Here is a 15,270-nt window from a genome sequence, read left to right on the forward strand (position 1 = left end):
TTTAATGAGGCCGAGATTGTGGAATTATAAGATTAAAATTCTCATCTTTTATGAAATGGGATTTACGTTATCAAGCAAAAAATTTTGATTCCAGAATTATAAACTCATTCTTAAATTAAAATTTCGAAATTGTAATTTTACTCTAGGGAGTGAAATTATGACTCCAGAATTTTAGGATTTTTTTAAGGCACATGTCAGGGAGGTTGCAATTTGTCAATTGTAGAGTTTTAATTCTTGTTTTATCAAACGCATCATTTCCAGCTTTGGAACCAAAATTTCATACTATCAATTACATGGAGATATATCCTTCCCCGCTTCCCGCCAATGGAATTTTGCATCCAAGGGGCTTGGAGTTTTCTCTTTCGTTCAGTTTTTTTAATACTCAAGGCTGCAATCTCCCGGCCCTTTCGATAAAAATCGGTGGTCCCTCATTATTAAAGGAAAACATAATAAAAAAACAATTTATCTTCCTTATCTCCAGCACATCTCTTGATCTTAGTCGAAAGTATATGATAACATCAAATTGCATTTTTTCTGATTCAGTAGCTCTCTCTCTCTATCATTTATTATGCATGGGCGTTAATAAGATTCTTCCATTTAATAGCACTTGTAAGATTACTTACTTTTAATATTAATGGTGAAGTCTACGGTGAACTTTAATAAGAGCTGATAGATTGACTATTTCAAATCTTATAAGCTAAAAATTACCATTTACGCGCGTCCAGAAGAACTAAAGAGACGATTCATTAATTTCAAACCTGTGGTGAATCCACTTGCAGCATGGTTATGGATTAAGAAAAAGGTTTCTAGAATATAATTTCACACCTCTTATATGCCAAATTGCAATAAGTTTTCATGTGAAAATCCGGGAAGTCTTCTAGAAACTCTATATGCTTAAATTAGTGAGGAGCGGGACAAAAAAATCAATTGAAAACTATAAGTCCTTTAGCCTCCAAACCCTTAAAAGGAAAGTACAAGCACGCCCATCAATGCATCTGACAATGATTAATTTGTTTAAGCAAAATCAGAAACTTTGGAACAGCTTTTTTTAATTATAAGAGTTACAGACCGGTGTTGTGCGTATTATAAAAAAGTATCGGCCGATAGACGTACCGTTGCTTCTCGAGGCAGTATAGGGCCCAGGCAGTATAGGTTTTCACTCTTTTTTTATTTTTTAATTAATTTAAACTAGTAAACTAAATATTGAAAAAAGGGTGTAAGATAAATCGAACAGAAGAGTAAATTTTCAGGGGGAGATTGAATGACACTTTAATTTGGTTTGGTCTCCAAAATCATGTTTTTTGAGTATTTAGGTGTTATCAAAATTGGATTTCAAGGAAACCCAGTCTTGACAAAGTTTGATTTTGTAGAAAAAGTGAAAAAAAATTATTCTTCAAGTTATTTGTAAAAAAGCAAAACTTTCATACTTAAACTACTCATTATAAAAAAGAGAGGTGTTTGGATGACGTCCCCAAATCATGTTTTTAGAGTGTTTGGGTATCATCAAAACTGGGTTTGAGGAAAACCTGATTTTAACAAAACTTGATTTTACAAAAAAGAATGAAAAAACTGACCCCTTAATTTATCGGACAACCCGGGTTTTGAATGCGTCACTTAAATAAAAAAAAACACAAAGGTTTTTAAAACTAATTAAACAAATTTGACTTTTATAAAACTATAAGTCTTCACAAAACTGGGTTAAATGGGTGCGTCGTCCAAGTTAGAATATACATTAACTGTGGGTTAGGTGACGGCTTCTCCTAAGTAAGCGCTTAAAAAAAAAAAAAAATCATCCACTGGCCCTCATCGATTCTAAGGTGCAAGTCCGGGACCAAATATATCAGGAGTTTAAAATGGACTAAAAAGCCCAGTATAGTGATTGACGTGACACAAACTGACTTAGAAATATAAAGAGAAAATTTTGTGTTTGAATAAACAAAAAATGACAAAAACGGCGATGCCACGCCTTGCTTTTTCATACGCAGACAGCCAGAGATTTTTGTGAGGGGTATTTCGTTTAATTCTTTTAAAAATAAAATTATTTCGTTATTTTATGTCTCATTTTTAAAGTAGAAGGACATTCCGGTCATCCCAAAGCCTAATCATGCATCTACTAATTGAGTTTGGTGGAAAATACGGAAAAAATTAAGAATGCGTAAATAAAAGCTTGTAAAGGACGAATCATGATATTCCTTTCATACCAAAAAATAATAAAATATTGAAGTCACGTATTTGGACATTCCGTCCAGCTGAGCAGGTGTGGTTGGCGCGTGACTTATGTCATCAGAACTAAATTTACGTGGAAAAACAAATCCGAGATAAAGATGGCTGGTCCCCGAAGACAAGCCTTTGCCTTAAAATAAGAAAGAAAGAAAGAAAGAAAGGGGATGCAATGCTTCTCTAGTGATCTTGTTGTTCCTTCATTTCAGGCTCATTGTTAGGGATGACTGTTTTTGGAACTTCAAACTTTTTTTGCAGAAGCTGTGGGTTTTTCACAGTACTTTCTTTCATCAGGATCATTGTAAATTTTCCACAAAATAATTGAGACTGCATGATTGAATGTATGTTGAATGTTAGCCCCACATTGCACTAGTATACATAATATAAATATAATATTACATCGACAATCTCTATTTCTCTTTTCCCTTGCACGGTTAGAATTTTTCGTACAATGACAAAGATATTAAAATGTTCTTATTTTTCACATGTCAAAACCGCATCCTATGCATCCATTTCAAAGCAATGTGAAATGTTGGGGAGGAGTCTTATGAATATGTTATGAATCGGTGTAGAAATATTGTCATGTACAGTCCACAAGTACACAATAATCTAAATAACTTTGTTTTTTTCTCCATAAAAATGGACCCCTTGCGACCAGACTAACCATGCCAACAGTGACGCACCGCCTATATTGAAATGACTGCCAAAAGTAGAACCTAACTTTATACCCAGTGGACATGATTGACGCAAGATGAGCACTTTCGTCTGTTCGTTTCCTTTCGACTTATCGAGACTTCAACCATTTATTCAATTCCACAACTTCTTTTTGTTACAGATTTAGCGTTGACAGATAGAAGACGCTATTGCTGGTTTTATTTCTGTGGATGGATAAGAGGCGTCTGAAATGGCTGCTAGAAGGATGGTTTCTCTGGTCGGTTAGAGAAACAAGATTCTCGGTCGTGAATGTTTTGATATATTTGATTGTTTATGTTGAATTAGTTCTCCTTTTCGTTGAAATTTCTGGCTTCGTTAGCAAATGCTTCTAGTATGTTATGTAGAACGAAGATATAAATCGTATGCCCACAGAAAAAACAATATAGTTTTGGTGCAAAATCGACCACCCACATGGTCCAATCTTTAAATTTTTTTATTATTTTTATAAGAGAAAAAAAAACTCACAGTTTTCATAAACTCACAGTTTTCATTGAAAAGATTTAGTAGGCCGCACAAAACAGAGAAGTCGTTTGGTATGGCTGTTTGATGAATCTGCCTTAAAATTTAAGCTAAGTTCATATAATAGAATATCTCATATTGAGTTGAAAGCAAAAAACAACAATGAAAATTTGTTGTGGCATACATTAGGAGTTTAAAAAAAAAAATTTGTCCAACATTTTCATGGATTTGTCGTGAAGGATTAGATTATAGGCCCCGGGAAATCATTTTTGTTTTAATGTAACCACATCGATAATTAAATGGAAGCTTTGAACCACAGACGTCTACTTGTCCAACATGATTAGGCCGGCTACCCATGAGGTCCAGTCTTTAAAATTCTTTTCTTATTTTTATAAGAGAAAGAAGAAAACTTACTATTTTCGTTGAAAATTTTTTAACAGGCGACGCAGAACTGCGAGAAGAATGTGTTGATTATCTTGGAAAAAGTAAGTTGAACATATGAAAATAATAACATTTTTAATACATTCTCTTAGAATTGCCGTATTATATATTTGTTAGATCTTAATGTTAGAAGTTACAACCAGAATATCTCATGAACTTTTTTTTCATTTTTCCCAACATGGCTCCTGATAAGATACTGACGGTTAAAAATTTGAAGAATGCGTCCAGAATAGCAAAATGCATGAGAGATCTGATCAGTAGGCCTTTCGGGCTGAGCTTCAGTTTAAGTCGGGCCGGTCTGTAGCACGGGCTAGCCAGGCCTGGTAATTTTTTTTATAATTTTAAATTTTTTAATATTTTTCATTATATATATATACATATTATTATATCCATTGACATCTAATTCTTTCCTGTTATTTGAAAGCAAATATCAAATGGTAGGTGATACATTTCTCCTTCGCTTTATTATGAAAAAATTTTACGAATGCCTACAAGTTTATTATCTCTCACACATACATACATGAAAGGATTGTATGCGTCTCTACCTCTACATTAAAACCCTTAGATTCTTAACAGATCTGAAGATTGTCGTCCAGGAGTAAGTGCACCTACAGCACCTTAGCTCTTTACTTTATAAAAACTATGGTCTTTTTGGCGAACTGAGTTTCAGAAGACCATACTACTTTATTGCAAGAGACACTTCAACTCAGCAGATCTACAATAGTTTATGCGCCTGACGGCAAAAGATATATCAGTCATAATTGAGTTTTTTTTTTTTCGTTAGTGAGGTTTGGTTGGGTCAGTTGGGGACCTCGTTTTGTTGTACCAACAGGGCTGTTGTTCTCTTCTTAAAGATATTATTGTAAGTCGAAATATGAAGGGCGACGTGATCTTGTTTTACATTTATGATTTGTGGTTTTGGGCCACTATATTTTATGGTGCAATATTCTTGATTGGTACAAATCCAACTTATCAAATGAAACTTATCTTTTCGGATCATGATTGATTAAATCCATTTATTACTTCACGTATAAAAGTTGATTCTGAATACAATTCAAGACTGTTTTTGAAGCAGTACTATGTTCATGATGGTTTTGACATTAGGCGTATCTTTTTTTCCAAGGATTGGTTGTGGGATCAACCAGGGTTTTCCCTCTTGAAGGGCTCATCACATCCAAATTTCTTTTGCTTATACCAGATTTGGTCCCAAAATATATTGAATGCTCCATTAAGTAAATCTAAGGGTGTGCCTGGATGCATGCCGAGAACGGCGTTTTGGAGGCTGAAGTTGGTAACAAATGGGTCCAATACAGTGAGAATGGAGTTATCTTTGAGACGCAACGGATACAACTTCAAACCTACCAAATATTTTCTCCTGGATCCGAACCATCTACAGCACCACCAATAATACACTTCATTTCAAGAAGGATTAGGCCGAGGATGATTATATCGGATAAAAGCGCTCACGATAGATGTAACAACGCATGTATAAATAATTCTAAAACTGGGGATTGCATAAATACAACAGTGGGAAGGATGCTTTTTCAACTAAAAGTACTTGAATTATATGACGGATTCTAACTGTGCTGGCCATGGCATTTTACCTACTTGAGAAACTAAGAACATTCGGTCTTACATATCATGGCCGCTCCTAGTTCAACGCGAACAAGGTATGCACCTTCTCATGCACCGTTAATACGTAGCACCTGATAAGCTAAGACTAGTAATGATATAGCAGCAGTCGTTCATGCATAATTCTTTGATGACATACAGGGATCTACCAACCACGTTATTGGTAACTTGAGTTTATCTCCGAACCTGCCTCGTGTCCAAGTTGCAGATAAAGTTTAATCTTGGAAAAGGCAACTCTCGTGAACCAACTTGTTTGCTAATTCAAAGTTACATAAAGCCGAGAGAGAGAGAGAGAGAGAGAGAGAGAGAGAGAGAGAGACCCAAAGATTGTCCAACCAGTCTGTACATCATGCACTCGATGGGTCAATAGTAGTCAATGATCGTGAAAGAAGGTTTCTATATTACAATCAGCGCTCTTGCGTGTGCGTTGTGAATGCTTGAGCAGCTCTACACTTGTGCATGCCCAAGGAGCTTCACTGAAAATGAAAAAGCTGGATGCCCCTATTCAAGGGCTCGCAAACAACAAAACTTGGGTAGCCAAGTTCATTTTGCTGAAATGCATCTCATTTGAAGGCCGATTTATGCGTCATCATGATTGGTAAAAGTTAATCTCACATCCCAGCAGCGACATACATGTCAACCAACATCGACCATCATGCACATCCATCAGCAAAAGATCAAACACTAAGAGATCCTGGATGAATGGGGCATCTCAGAACCCTTCGGTATGAATACGGGAAACTGATCAGACCCTCGTCCTCTCCCTATTCTTGCTTCCTGAATATGTGGCCCTGATGCACTTTCTGGGGCAGGCTTCACAAGTCCACGCTGCCTAGAACTTTCCCCTACATCAGCTGTTAACAGAGGACCACCAAAGAAGATAGACTGCTCTGTGCAAACCAGGTTTTGCGTCTGTGCTGATAATCCAGAAAACATTTTTGGCTGTTCTTCTGTACTTGAGAATTTGTGAGGCATGCGCTTCAAATGATCTTGGCTTAAGATTGCATTAGTAGAAGATGCCTCCTGTTCCATGGTTTGAGATGAAGTGGGTCGGTTTGCCAAAGGGTAGCTATCTCCACCAGAAGGCAGAACTGAAATATAACGACCAGCGGATTGATCCCAGATCACAGATGGTCTTTGATTTTCTTTGACATTGCCTCTGTTCTTCACCAGCTTGTCGTCAAAACGATGGCTTACAATTTTTTCATGGGCATCATTTGTCTTAGTCGACCATGGAGATGATTGATATATTGGATTGAAATTTTCACTGTTTGACATCAACCTTCCAACAGTGAATGCCAACCTCTCAGCATCCAGAGAGGCAGCAGGCAGCTCTAATGGCAGAGGACTGAGTGCAGCAGAGTTGTTTGTGTGGGCAGGGCTGCCAAAGCTGCTGACACTTCGAGTCCCTGATTCAATATCATCCCTACTAGCTCGGCTTGGGGGATATGAATTCTTGTTAGACAGCCTAAGGCTGTTTTTGACATCCTTGTGCAGACCAATATCTGTGCTGATACTACTTGCAGCACTAGCATTTTCACTTGAACAGTATCCTGAGTCAGGGTGATGACGTGAACCAACTGGCTTAAGCACGGAAGATGAAGCTCTAGCTTTGGCAGCAGCCCTCATTGCCTCGTTTGAGTCCAGTTTAGCCAACTTCCACGCACTGATTCTCACCTGACGCTTGGGTAATCTTTTCCCTCTATCTGGCAACTCAACAGCGTCTGGATCAATTGTTGAGGGAACTCTTCCAGGACCCAGATGAGGGACTATCTCGTCCTAGCATCGTAATAGCAGAATGAGTTTTATAGCAAGAATGCCAAACCAAACTACTCACGTTATGCATGTCTACTGAGAGACTGACTTTTATGACCAAGATTCAAAACCAAGATGTGCAGATTATGCATGTGCTATGGGCACCATAGAACATGCGTCTTGTTACCAAGACCAATCAGAATGCCACTAACCTCTAAACTTCCTTCTCCATGACTAAAATTTAGCAGGATACAATGAAATGGTAGCTAACACATAACCCTATAACATATACATACTTGAATGCATGAAAGACGGTTTTTCAATTTTCAAGTACAGCCTTCAAACATTGACCTATTCCCAAACACAATAGATAACGGATATATACTGACAGTATAAGTGTATGACTAATCAAGAACAACTGATAAACACCAGCAGTTGTAGAAAGAATAACCAGCAGAAATTTGGGAAACAATAAGATCATTTATAGAAAATTGATTCATAATCAAATTCCTAGAAACAAGAATAACCACACCAAGCAGAGAAAATTAAGAACATCATCAGTGATTAAGTCGAATAAGTAAAACCACGAAACTATGGATAACTCCATTCACACCAACTTGATCTTTCTGATGATTGTGAAGCATACCAACCCAATGTAAGATTGAAGTAATCTAAACAGTGAACTGTCAGAGGAAATCTGTTCATGACTTTCCCAATGACAAACCAACCAATCAACCCTGCTTTCAAATAAGTCCCCATGCCAGGAAATGAAGTCCAAACAGGCAGAAAAACAGAAATGTACAGACATAAACAGGAAAGCATTTACATTTTACGTGTGAAGTCCATACCTGGTCCACAAATATTCTTGGAGGTGTACACCATGCACCCTTATACTGTAGGCCAAGCGAGCTTCCTCCACTTAAGCCAGTTGCAACTGAACTTGTTGGTGAAGTTGGCACGCTTTGTGGATCTCCATCTACAGAGGGGCCAGGTGGCTCGCTTTGTGCCCTCATTGCTACCACGTACTCGTAAGTGGTGATACCCTGTTGAATGCAAGTTTATGTGTGCAGGTTACTTGCAGTGCAGAAATAATGGGAGAAAAAGAAAAACCAAAGCTCACAGTAGAATTTACACCAAAAGATACCTTTCGAATCAGTATCATGTGAAAAAAGAATAGCTCCCCCAGAGGAATACAAGCTAGTAAAGATACTACTGTACACAGAGCCTGCAAAAGGAGAACCAATTATAATGACAAACATTCACAAAACATTCACAAATTTGCACACTAAAACATGCAAGGAATTAGGCAAGTAGGAACCATGAAGATAAACATATACCACAACTGCAGCAAATGGGGCCAGGGAAAACCCATTGCCAAGCCTATCAATTATCTGATTTTCCATTTCCTTTTTGTCAACAAAGCATCGGACAAAGACTGCAATACCAACCCCACTCTCAACCACAAGCTGTCAAAAAGTACAAGTCACAAATCACAAGCAGTGAGTAAAGTATTCATTAAGATAATATAACCTAAGAGAGAGCATTCTCAAGTTACACTACTAGCTAAAGAGGAACATCACCCTGAACTAGGAAAACTAACTCTACTTACCCAAACAAGACTAGAGGCCATTAAGGCAACAAAAGTAACATAGTTCTTCCTCCCCACACAATTATTTAACCACTGCATAAGAAAAATAGGTCTCATTTAAAGTTTAAAAAAAGTCTTTAGAAATTCAATGAAGACAAGGACCGATTTCTTACCCGGCAGTGGTGATCAAAACCATCCACACATTTATCGCAGCTTCTGCAATGCTTGCTAAATTTTCTTACCTGAAGCAGAACAAAAAGCAAAACAAAGTAAAAAACCTCAATCAGACTAATGATAAGAGTACATGCCACCAGAAGAGGTTAAAAAATGATCATTATAAAGAATTAACTTTGAGCTTGTATTGAACTAATCAACTTGAGCCATGCACAAGCACTATAACTGATTCAAGTCGTAAACTGATTGCCATTTGAGCACTCCACAAGCTTGAAAAACTTGGACAAAATCTCTTGAGCGACTGGGAGGTGGCAGAGCATGAACTCAAACGTTCAGCTTGACATCAACATAATGTACTCCATCCCAAAAAGAATCACCATCTGAGAGTGTCAACCAAGGACTCAAGTCTAACTCATATAGCTCCAGCAGAACCATCAAACAAGACCTAATGTGTTGCATGGACACATCTACAAGCATGAAGTCCAGCGACTGACACTCCAACGAAGAAACCAATGCTCCTTCAACACTTTTTACTGGTTGGTGTCCCTCTTTTTACTTGTCTGATAGAAAAAGGAGAATTTCCCTTTACATCAAATCAGAAAAAGAGAAGGCAGGGGCTGGGGTGCTACCCCTTTTTGGATAGATAATAAATGGAAGACTGGTAGCTTGGCAGGATCCATAGTTGCATCAAATATCAGTCTTGTTTTCCATCTCCATTAAAGCTACAGATCCAAGAGCTTATGTTCTTGATGTTCTCAAATTTATTTGCTTCTAACAATAGCATATACAAATTCTAATTATTCTTCAACAAGCTAGAAGAAAGGAAAACAAATATGTGAAAAAAAATGCTCAGTTTGATTTGATTATATACAAACAAGATGGCCTTTATATTTCTTTCTTTCTATAGCAAAGATTGTTCTCTCTCTGCAATAATTCCTAATATACCTCCTTCTGGTTCAATTAGCAACACAATACAGTAGCCTCTCAATCTTTTAACTACACCATTCAGGCATTCAGTCAATTACCACTACTTCTTAGGGAGATAGGCAGCGGATCTCTAAGGCCCACATTAAATTGCCAAACCAGAGTGACATGGATAAAGCATTTTGAATAACCCACTAATGCAGAACACCATTTTTTAGACATTTCCATTTCTGGAACCTTACAATATAATACTAAGGTGAAAGCCATTTGACGTGTGCACATGACATCTGCACAAAGTAACAAATGTGTACCGCATCCTTCGCAGCATCTTGAGCTCAACTTCTAGGTAACACACATAACCTCCAGCAAACTGATTGGAGATAGCTAAGCAAACACGGTTGGGCAAATGCTCCACTAAAAAAAATCAGAATCACAGGCTAGCAGCCTGACAAACTCTCCTAAAGAACAGCTACATCTCAAAACTGAGAACATGCATCATAGAAGACAACCTACTAAACTTGGCCCTAAGTGCAGCAGAAAAAAATGTACCCACACACAAAAGTATAATCAACAACCTGAAACTGCAAACCAACACAATCTAAAAGATTGGTTACACTGCTACATAATGAAATGAGGACACCATAAATTCCATTTATCATCAAGAAACAGCCAAAGATGGATGCAAATAGGACAAATCTGGTCTAACATTTGGATCAATTCTGGCTAGCATTTTGATTTGAATAAAGACAGAACCCAATCCATTGACACTGGCACCGAAATCCACTCCATCCAATAGGTTTGATAAGGTAATGGCTGGACCTAACCCAATTGTGACCTGTCTACATAACAAACTAGTAAACAACCTCTGTAACTTTGATTAAACCATATATCCAATGCTAATAAAACCGTTCCACAATAGTATAAGACAGACTTTATAAGCTATGAAAAACTCATTTCACAATGAACATTTTGAGTTAGTAGAACCACAAAAGAGTATGGGTATACAGAACCCACAAAGGATGACTGGAAGTAAAAATTGGCACTTGGAATTTCCAATGACTATGATAGCAAACTGCATAAAGCTTTTCAGTTCCTGTAGATCGGGGAATCCATTATAAAAATTTCACAAATTGAAACTAATTTGTAGCAGTAAAACTTGGAACCAGGATGTACCTCTGCATTGCACAATGTACAGAACAGAGCTTCTTCTTCATTGGTCTGTTGCTGGTTAGTCTCTTCATTCTTCCAGCAATCTTCTTTCACCAGCAGCCCACAGAACAAGCCTCCAACACAGGAACAACAACCAGGTTTCTCCTTCGCAGAATTTTGCGGGTAACTTAGCTCAGTCACTCCTGGTTCAACCAGGGAAGGCTTTTTTCCTAATCGTTCACAAGTACACAAAGAATTGATACGTGTCATCATCAGATCCTCAGTAGTTCAAGGGAATACTAATAAAGAAGAACCAAAATATTTGTTACGATTTACCACCTAATCGTTCGTCCGGGCTGATCAAGATGCCTGGATCAGCAGGGTCAATAGCTGTGCATCGAACATACAATACAAAAACCACGAGTGCCTAAAACATTTTCAATAAAATAAAAGAAAATTTCACATTACTAAAAAGGAATAGCAATAAGAAAGACATTGCACATATATAAATGGGACCTCCCTAAGAAATAGCCATTAAGTCAAGTGGATAGCAATTTAAACAAGTTTTCCTTACCACTGGAGTATAAACTCCCATTGCCACATACTCAAAGATGTTCTTGCCAAGAAATGGTGCAAAGAAGGCATAGAATGCAACAACTAGCAAGAAGAACACTGTTATAGCTACAACCTGTCAAGAATAGAACCACTGAATGAGGAATGACAATGATGCAGCAAAATTGCAAAGGGAATATGAGAATTTTATTAGTGGCATCATAAAGCTTTTTTTTTATAGAATAGATAGCAGCAGGATTTAGAGCAACAACCCGCTATTAGAATGTTCGCTACTCAACCAGTTGGCAAACAGTTAAAATTTCATCATACAATGGTTCCTGTTCATCTAAATAAAGAATTAAGCACTAAAATTGCCGAAATGTTGAACAGCAAATACTGACCTAAGTCATGCAGGGGCTGATACAGGCATATAAGGTATGGTAGAGACACGTAAATACAGACGAAAACACACATATAGATTCTTGGATTCTTCCCACCATCCGTCCATTCAGCTCCTCACACACACACACACACACACACACACAGAAAGCCTTAAAAGGGAATGGTTTGGATCTGGATTAGATCCAGATCCAAAATATGAAATACTTGGTATGATATAAGTACCAATATCCCCGAACTGCTGAGTGATACACCACCTAAGATGGAGTACCCATGTGACTTAGGTCCTGGTCTACCAAAGCCACTTAAGAACTAACACAATGAGACTGGATCCACTTATAGGGCACATACTGGTCGAGATTATTTTAGCTTTTCCAGTCATCAACCTAACAGTAGGATCAGTCAAAAAAAAAGAAAATCAGGGCCACGATACTGAGATTGAAGGTTAAAATGCCAAAGAATCCACAGAAAGAGGAGAAAATGTTAGTGTATAAGTGCACATTTATCTGTAATTTTTTTACAACTTCACATATAGAGAACAATATATTCAGTCTACATCATCAACAAAACTGTGTATTTCTGCACAATCATTAATACAGAGAAACATCATAGTTTCTGACCTAGCAGCCCCTTATTTACAGGTAGAGACCATGTAGATAAGAGAGCTAGGCTGGGCTAGACTGTGGACCTTCAAAAAGAACGAGGGAGCATCTAGACTGGCCAACAACAGAAAATAGAAGAAATAGATGAAGGAAAAAGGAAGGAGGAAAAAATTACGAAAGGAGAAAGTAGGAGGAAAAAAAAAACCTTTTCACATTCTTTTAAATTGAGTGCTTAGGTACCTACAGCCTAGTAGAAAACGTGGTCACTCAGGGCCTAGATGGCCTTCTAAGTGCACTTTTGACTATGTATGGTAAGAATAGGTTAAGGTGCACACCCTGCATAAATGATTTTAATTCTCGTGGACTTCTAGTCATTTTCAGGCCAAAATTTTGAAAGATTCACAATTACAAAAAACTCTCCTCTTTGCTTTCTTTCATGTAAATCAAACATGCCAAGGTTTTGCCGGAAAAACTTTTGCCTGAAGGGTTCATTTTTGCTGGGATAACTTTTTATTTCTCAGAGTTATTTCCAAGAACATTTTCTTTTTCAAGAAGTTGTGTTACTGTAACTTCACTTGCCATCAAGTGCAAAAGAACTTATTTTCGGAAAAAAAACTAAAAATTAAAAAAGAACAAAACAACAACTAGGGTAAACTTTTATCCTCCACAACTTTACCGTAACAGGCCCTTGCAGGAAACCCAACCGTTTATTGACTTGTGTAGCAACTTGAGAGACAGCATCTGCATCTTTGATATCCATAATTAGAGTGATTAAGAGTAAACTTTTCTCTAAATCATTGAAAATGCGGCAAAGCCAAAAGGACCCAGAGGATGTAGACCACATCTGAAATAGCCTTTTGGATGTATAGTTTCGAATATAAATCTGCGCTCTAGTAGAACTGGAAATTATAAGAATAAGAATAAAGTGTGCTTCTCATATCGCAATGATGCGAGAAGGTGCACATATTGTCTGACCAAATAAGCTAGTTTGACTTAGTCCTAGATTATTTGAAGATCATTTAGGCCATAGTTCAGACCCCAGAAAACAAGAGAAAGAACAGACGTTCCCTTCTCAGTGTTGCTAATAGTAGCAGTATGCTTCCGAAGAATACAGCCTTACCCATCATTGGAAATGGCAGTAACAACACAACCAGAAAAGGGAACAAAAAAGAGGTAAATATAAACCAGGTAATTTGATGATCAAGTGAGCATCAAGGGTAAGGGAACAGAACAGAAACTATTGAAACGGAACCGAAGGCAATCCTCGAAATGGGATTCCAGCAGAAACAAAAATGACGACATTTAGAACAACGAAAATGTGAAGGAAACAAAATAGCGAAGAAGAGAAAACGGGTGTCTTCCTTAACAAAGAGAAAAGGCAAATCATCAAGTGGGTGATTGCCTAAAGTGACGGACATAAAATGGTTAGCAGGATACCTGGAATGTGTGAGCCGGAAGCTGCCATCCGTGACGCCTAGCCATGATTTCCGAGAATGCAGAGACCAGCTACCAAACAGCATCACACTAGAAACCTCTCTCCAGTTCCTATACTCCCTCACCGCATTTGGGATCTCAGGAACACAAAACATACTTCATCCATACCCCAATACCCAACAAGGAACAACACCAGTACAAAGTTAAATAGATGGATTCTTTACTGCTATCAATACAACCCTCTGAGAGTAGGAGTTGAACCCCCAAGAAAACCTTTGCCTCAAAGACTGCAACCCGAAAACCTACTTTTGCGCGCGCGCTCCCTCTCTCCCTCTCTCTCTCTCTGAGCCAAGAAGCAAGGAACATCCCCCCTCTCCTTCCCTCCCGCCCCTCGGTTTTTCTCCACTCGTTAAATCAGAAGAAGGAAGCATTAAATTGAGGCCCCCCTCAGCCGAGTTATCAAAAGAAAAAAGGAGGAAATGCCGCACAAGAATTTGACCTGGGCAAGTGAGGGTGGAGCCTCCACACAGGGCGCTGCCATAAATGTTCCCCCCTCTCTCCTCCTCTCCAACTCCAATAGCAGGGCAATAACAGAAGCAAAAAGAGGGAGTGCGTGTAAAAGAGAGACAACGGAATTTTATAACTCGCAACTCCTCTCTCTCCTCTGGCTCGTTGCGACTTGCTGCTAACCAAAAGTGAACCAGAGGCCACCCACCACCACCTCCGATGATACTTTTACTGTTTTGTACGCGTGATCTTGCTCATCTGACAAGTCAAAGCCTTTGTCTCACTCTCTCTCTTGGAAAGAAAAGTTTTGGGGAGAAGCACGCCTCGAGTCGTTCCAGAACTCCTCATACACTGGACAGAGATACTTAACGCGTCGATGGATCCCAGTTAGGCGTGTCTGACTCGGTTGGATTTGATCCCAAGCTTGCGTATCCCATGACTCGCTAATCGAACAAGGTAAAGAATGTCAGTCGGAATACATGCATCTGTGTTTGCCGTGAAAATCATCAGACATGAGATAATTTTGAGAACGTCCAAAGAAATCTTTTAAACTAAATGAGATTGATCGCTAAGCTTTTCCAAGATGGAAAAAACTAATCAACGGCAGAAATGAGATTTTCGTTTCATTGACGGTCTTTGCATTACATCTCACGTTTAATACCAAACATTTGAAAACCATTCGAATCTTTTGTCATTTTCTGAAGGATACCAACTTTTTCC

The 15,270-nt window shown here is 38.2% G+C and overlaps 1 protein-coding gene across 1 annotated transcript; it reads right to left on the bottom strand.

The window, feature by feature from the left end:
• Positions 1-5,687: 5,687 nt before the first annotated feature.
• LOC116260448 (protein S-acyltransferase 21-like) lies at positions 5,688-14,851 on the bottom strand. Its single transcript, XM_031638797.2, is given in 10 exon segments — positions 5,688-7,245; positions 8,070-8,264; positions 8,366-8,446; positions 8,559-8,687; positions 8,831-8,902; positions 8,983-9,051; positions 11,081-11,396; positions 11,398-11,483; positions 11,631-11,744; positions 14,047-14,851. Coding segments are annotated over 10 exon segments (2,202 nt in total). The 5' UTR covers positions 14,092-14,851; the 3' UTR covers positions 5,688-6,150.
• Positions 14,852-15,270: the final 419 nt, after the last annotated feature.

The sequence above is a fragment of the Nymphaea colorata genome, chromosome 9, assembly GCF_008831285.2.
Source record: "Nymphaea colorata isolate Beijing-Zhang1983 chromosome 9, ASM883128v2, whole genome shotgun sequence".
Lineage (NCBI taxonomy): Eukaryota > Viridiplantae > Streptophyta > Magnoliopsida > Nymphaeales > Nymphaeaceae > Nymphaea > Nymphaea colorata.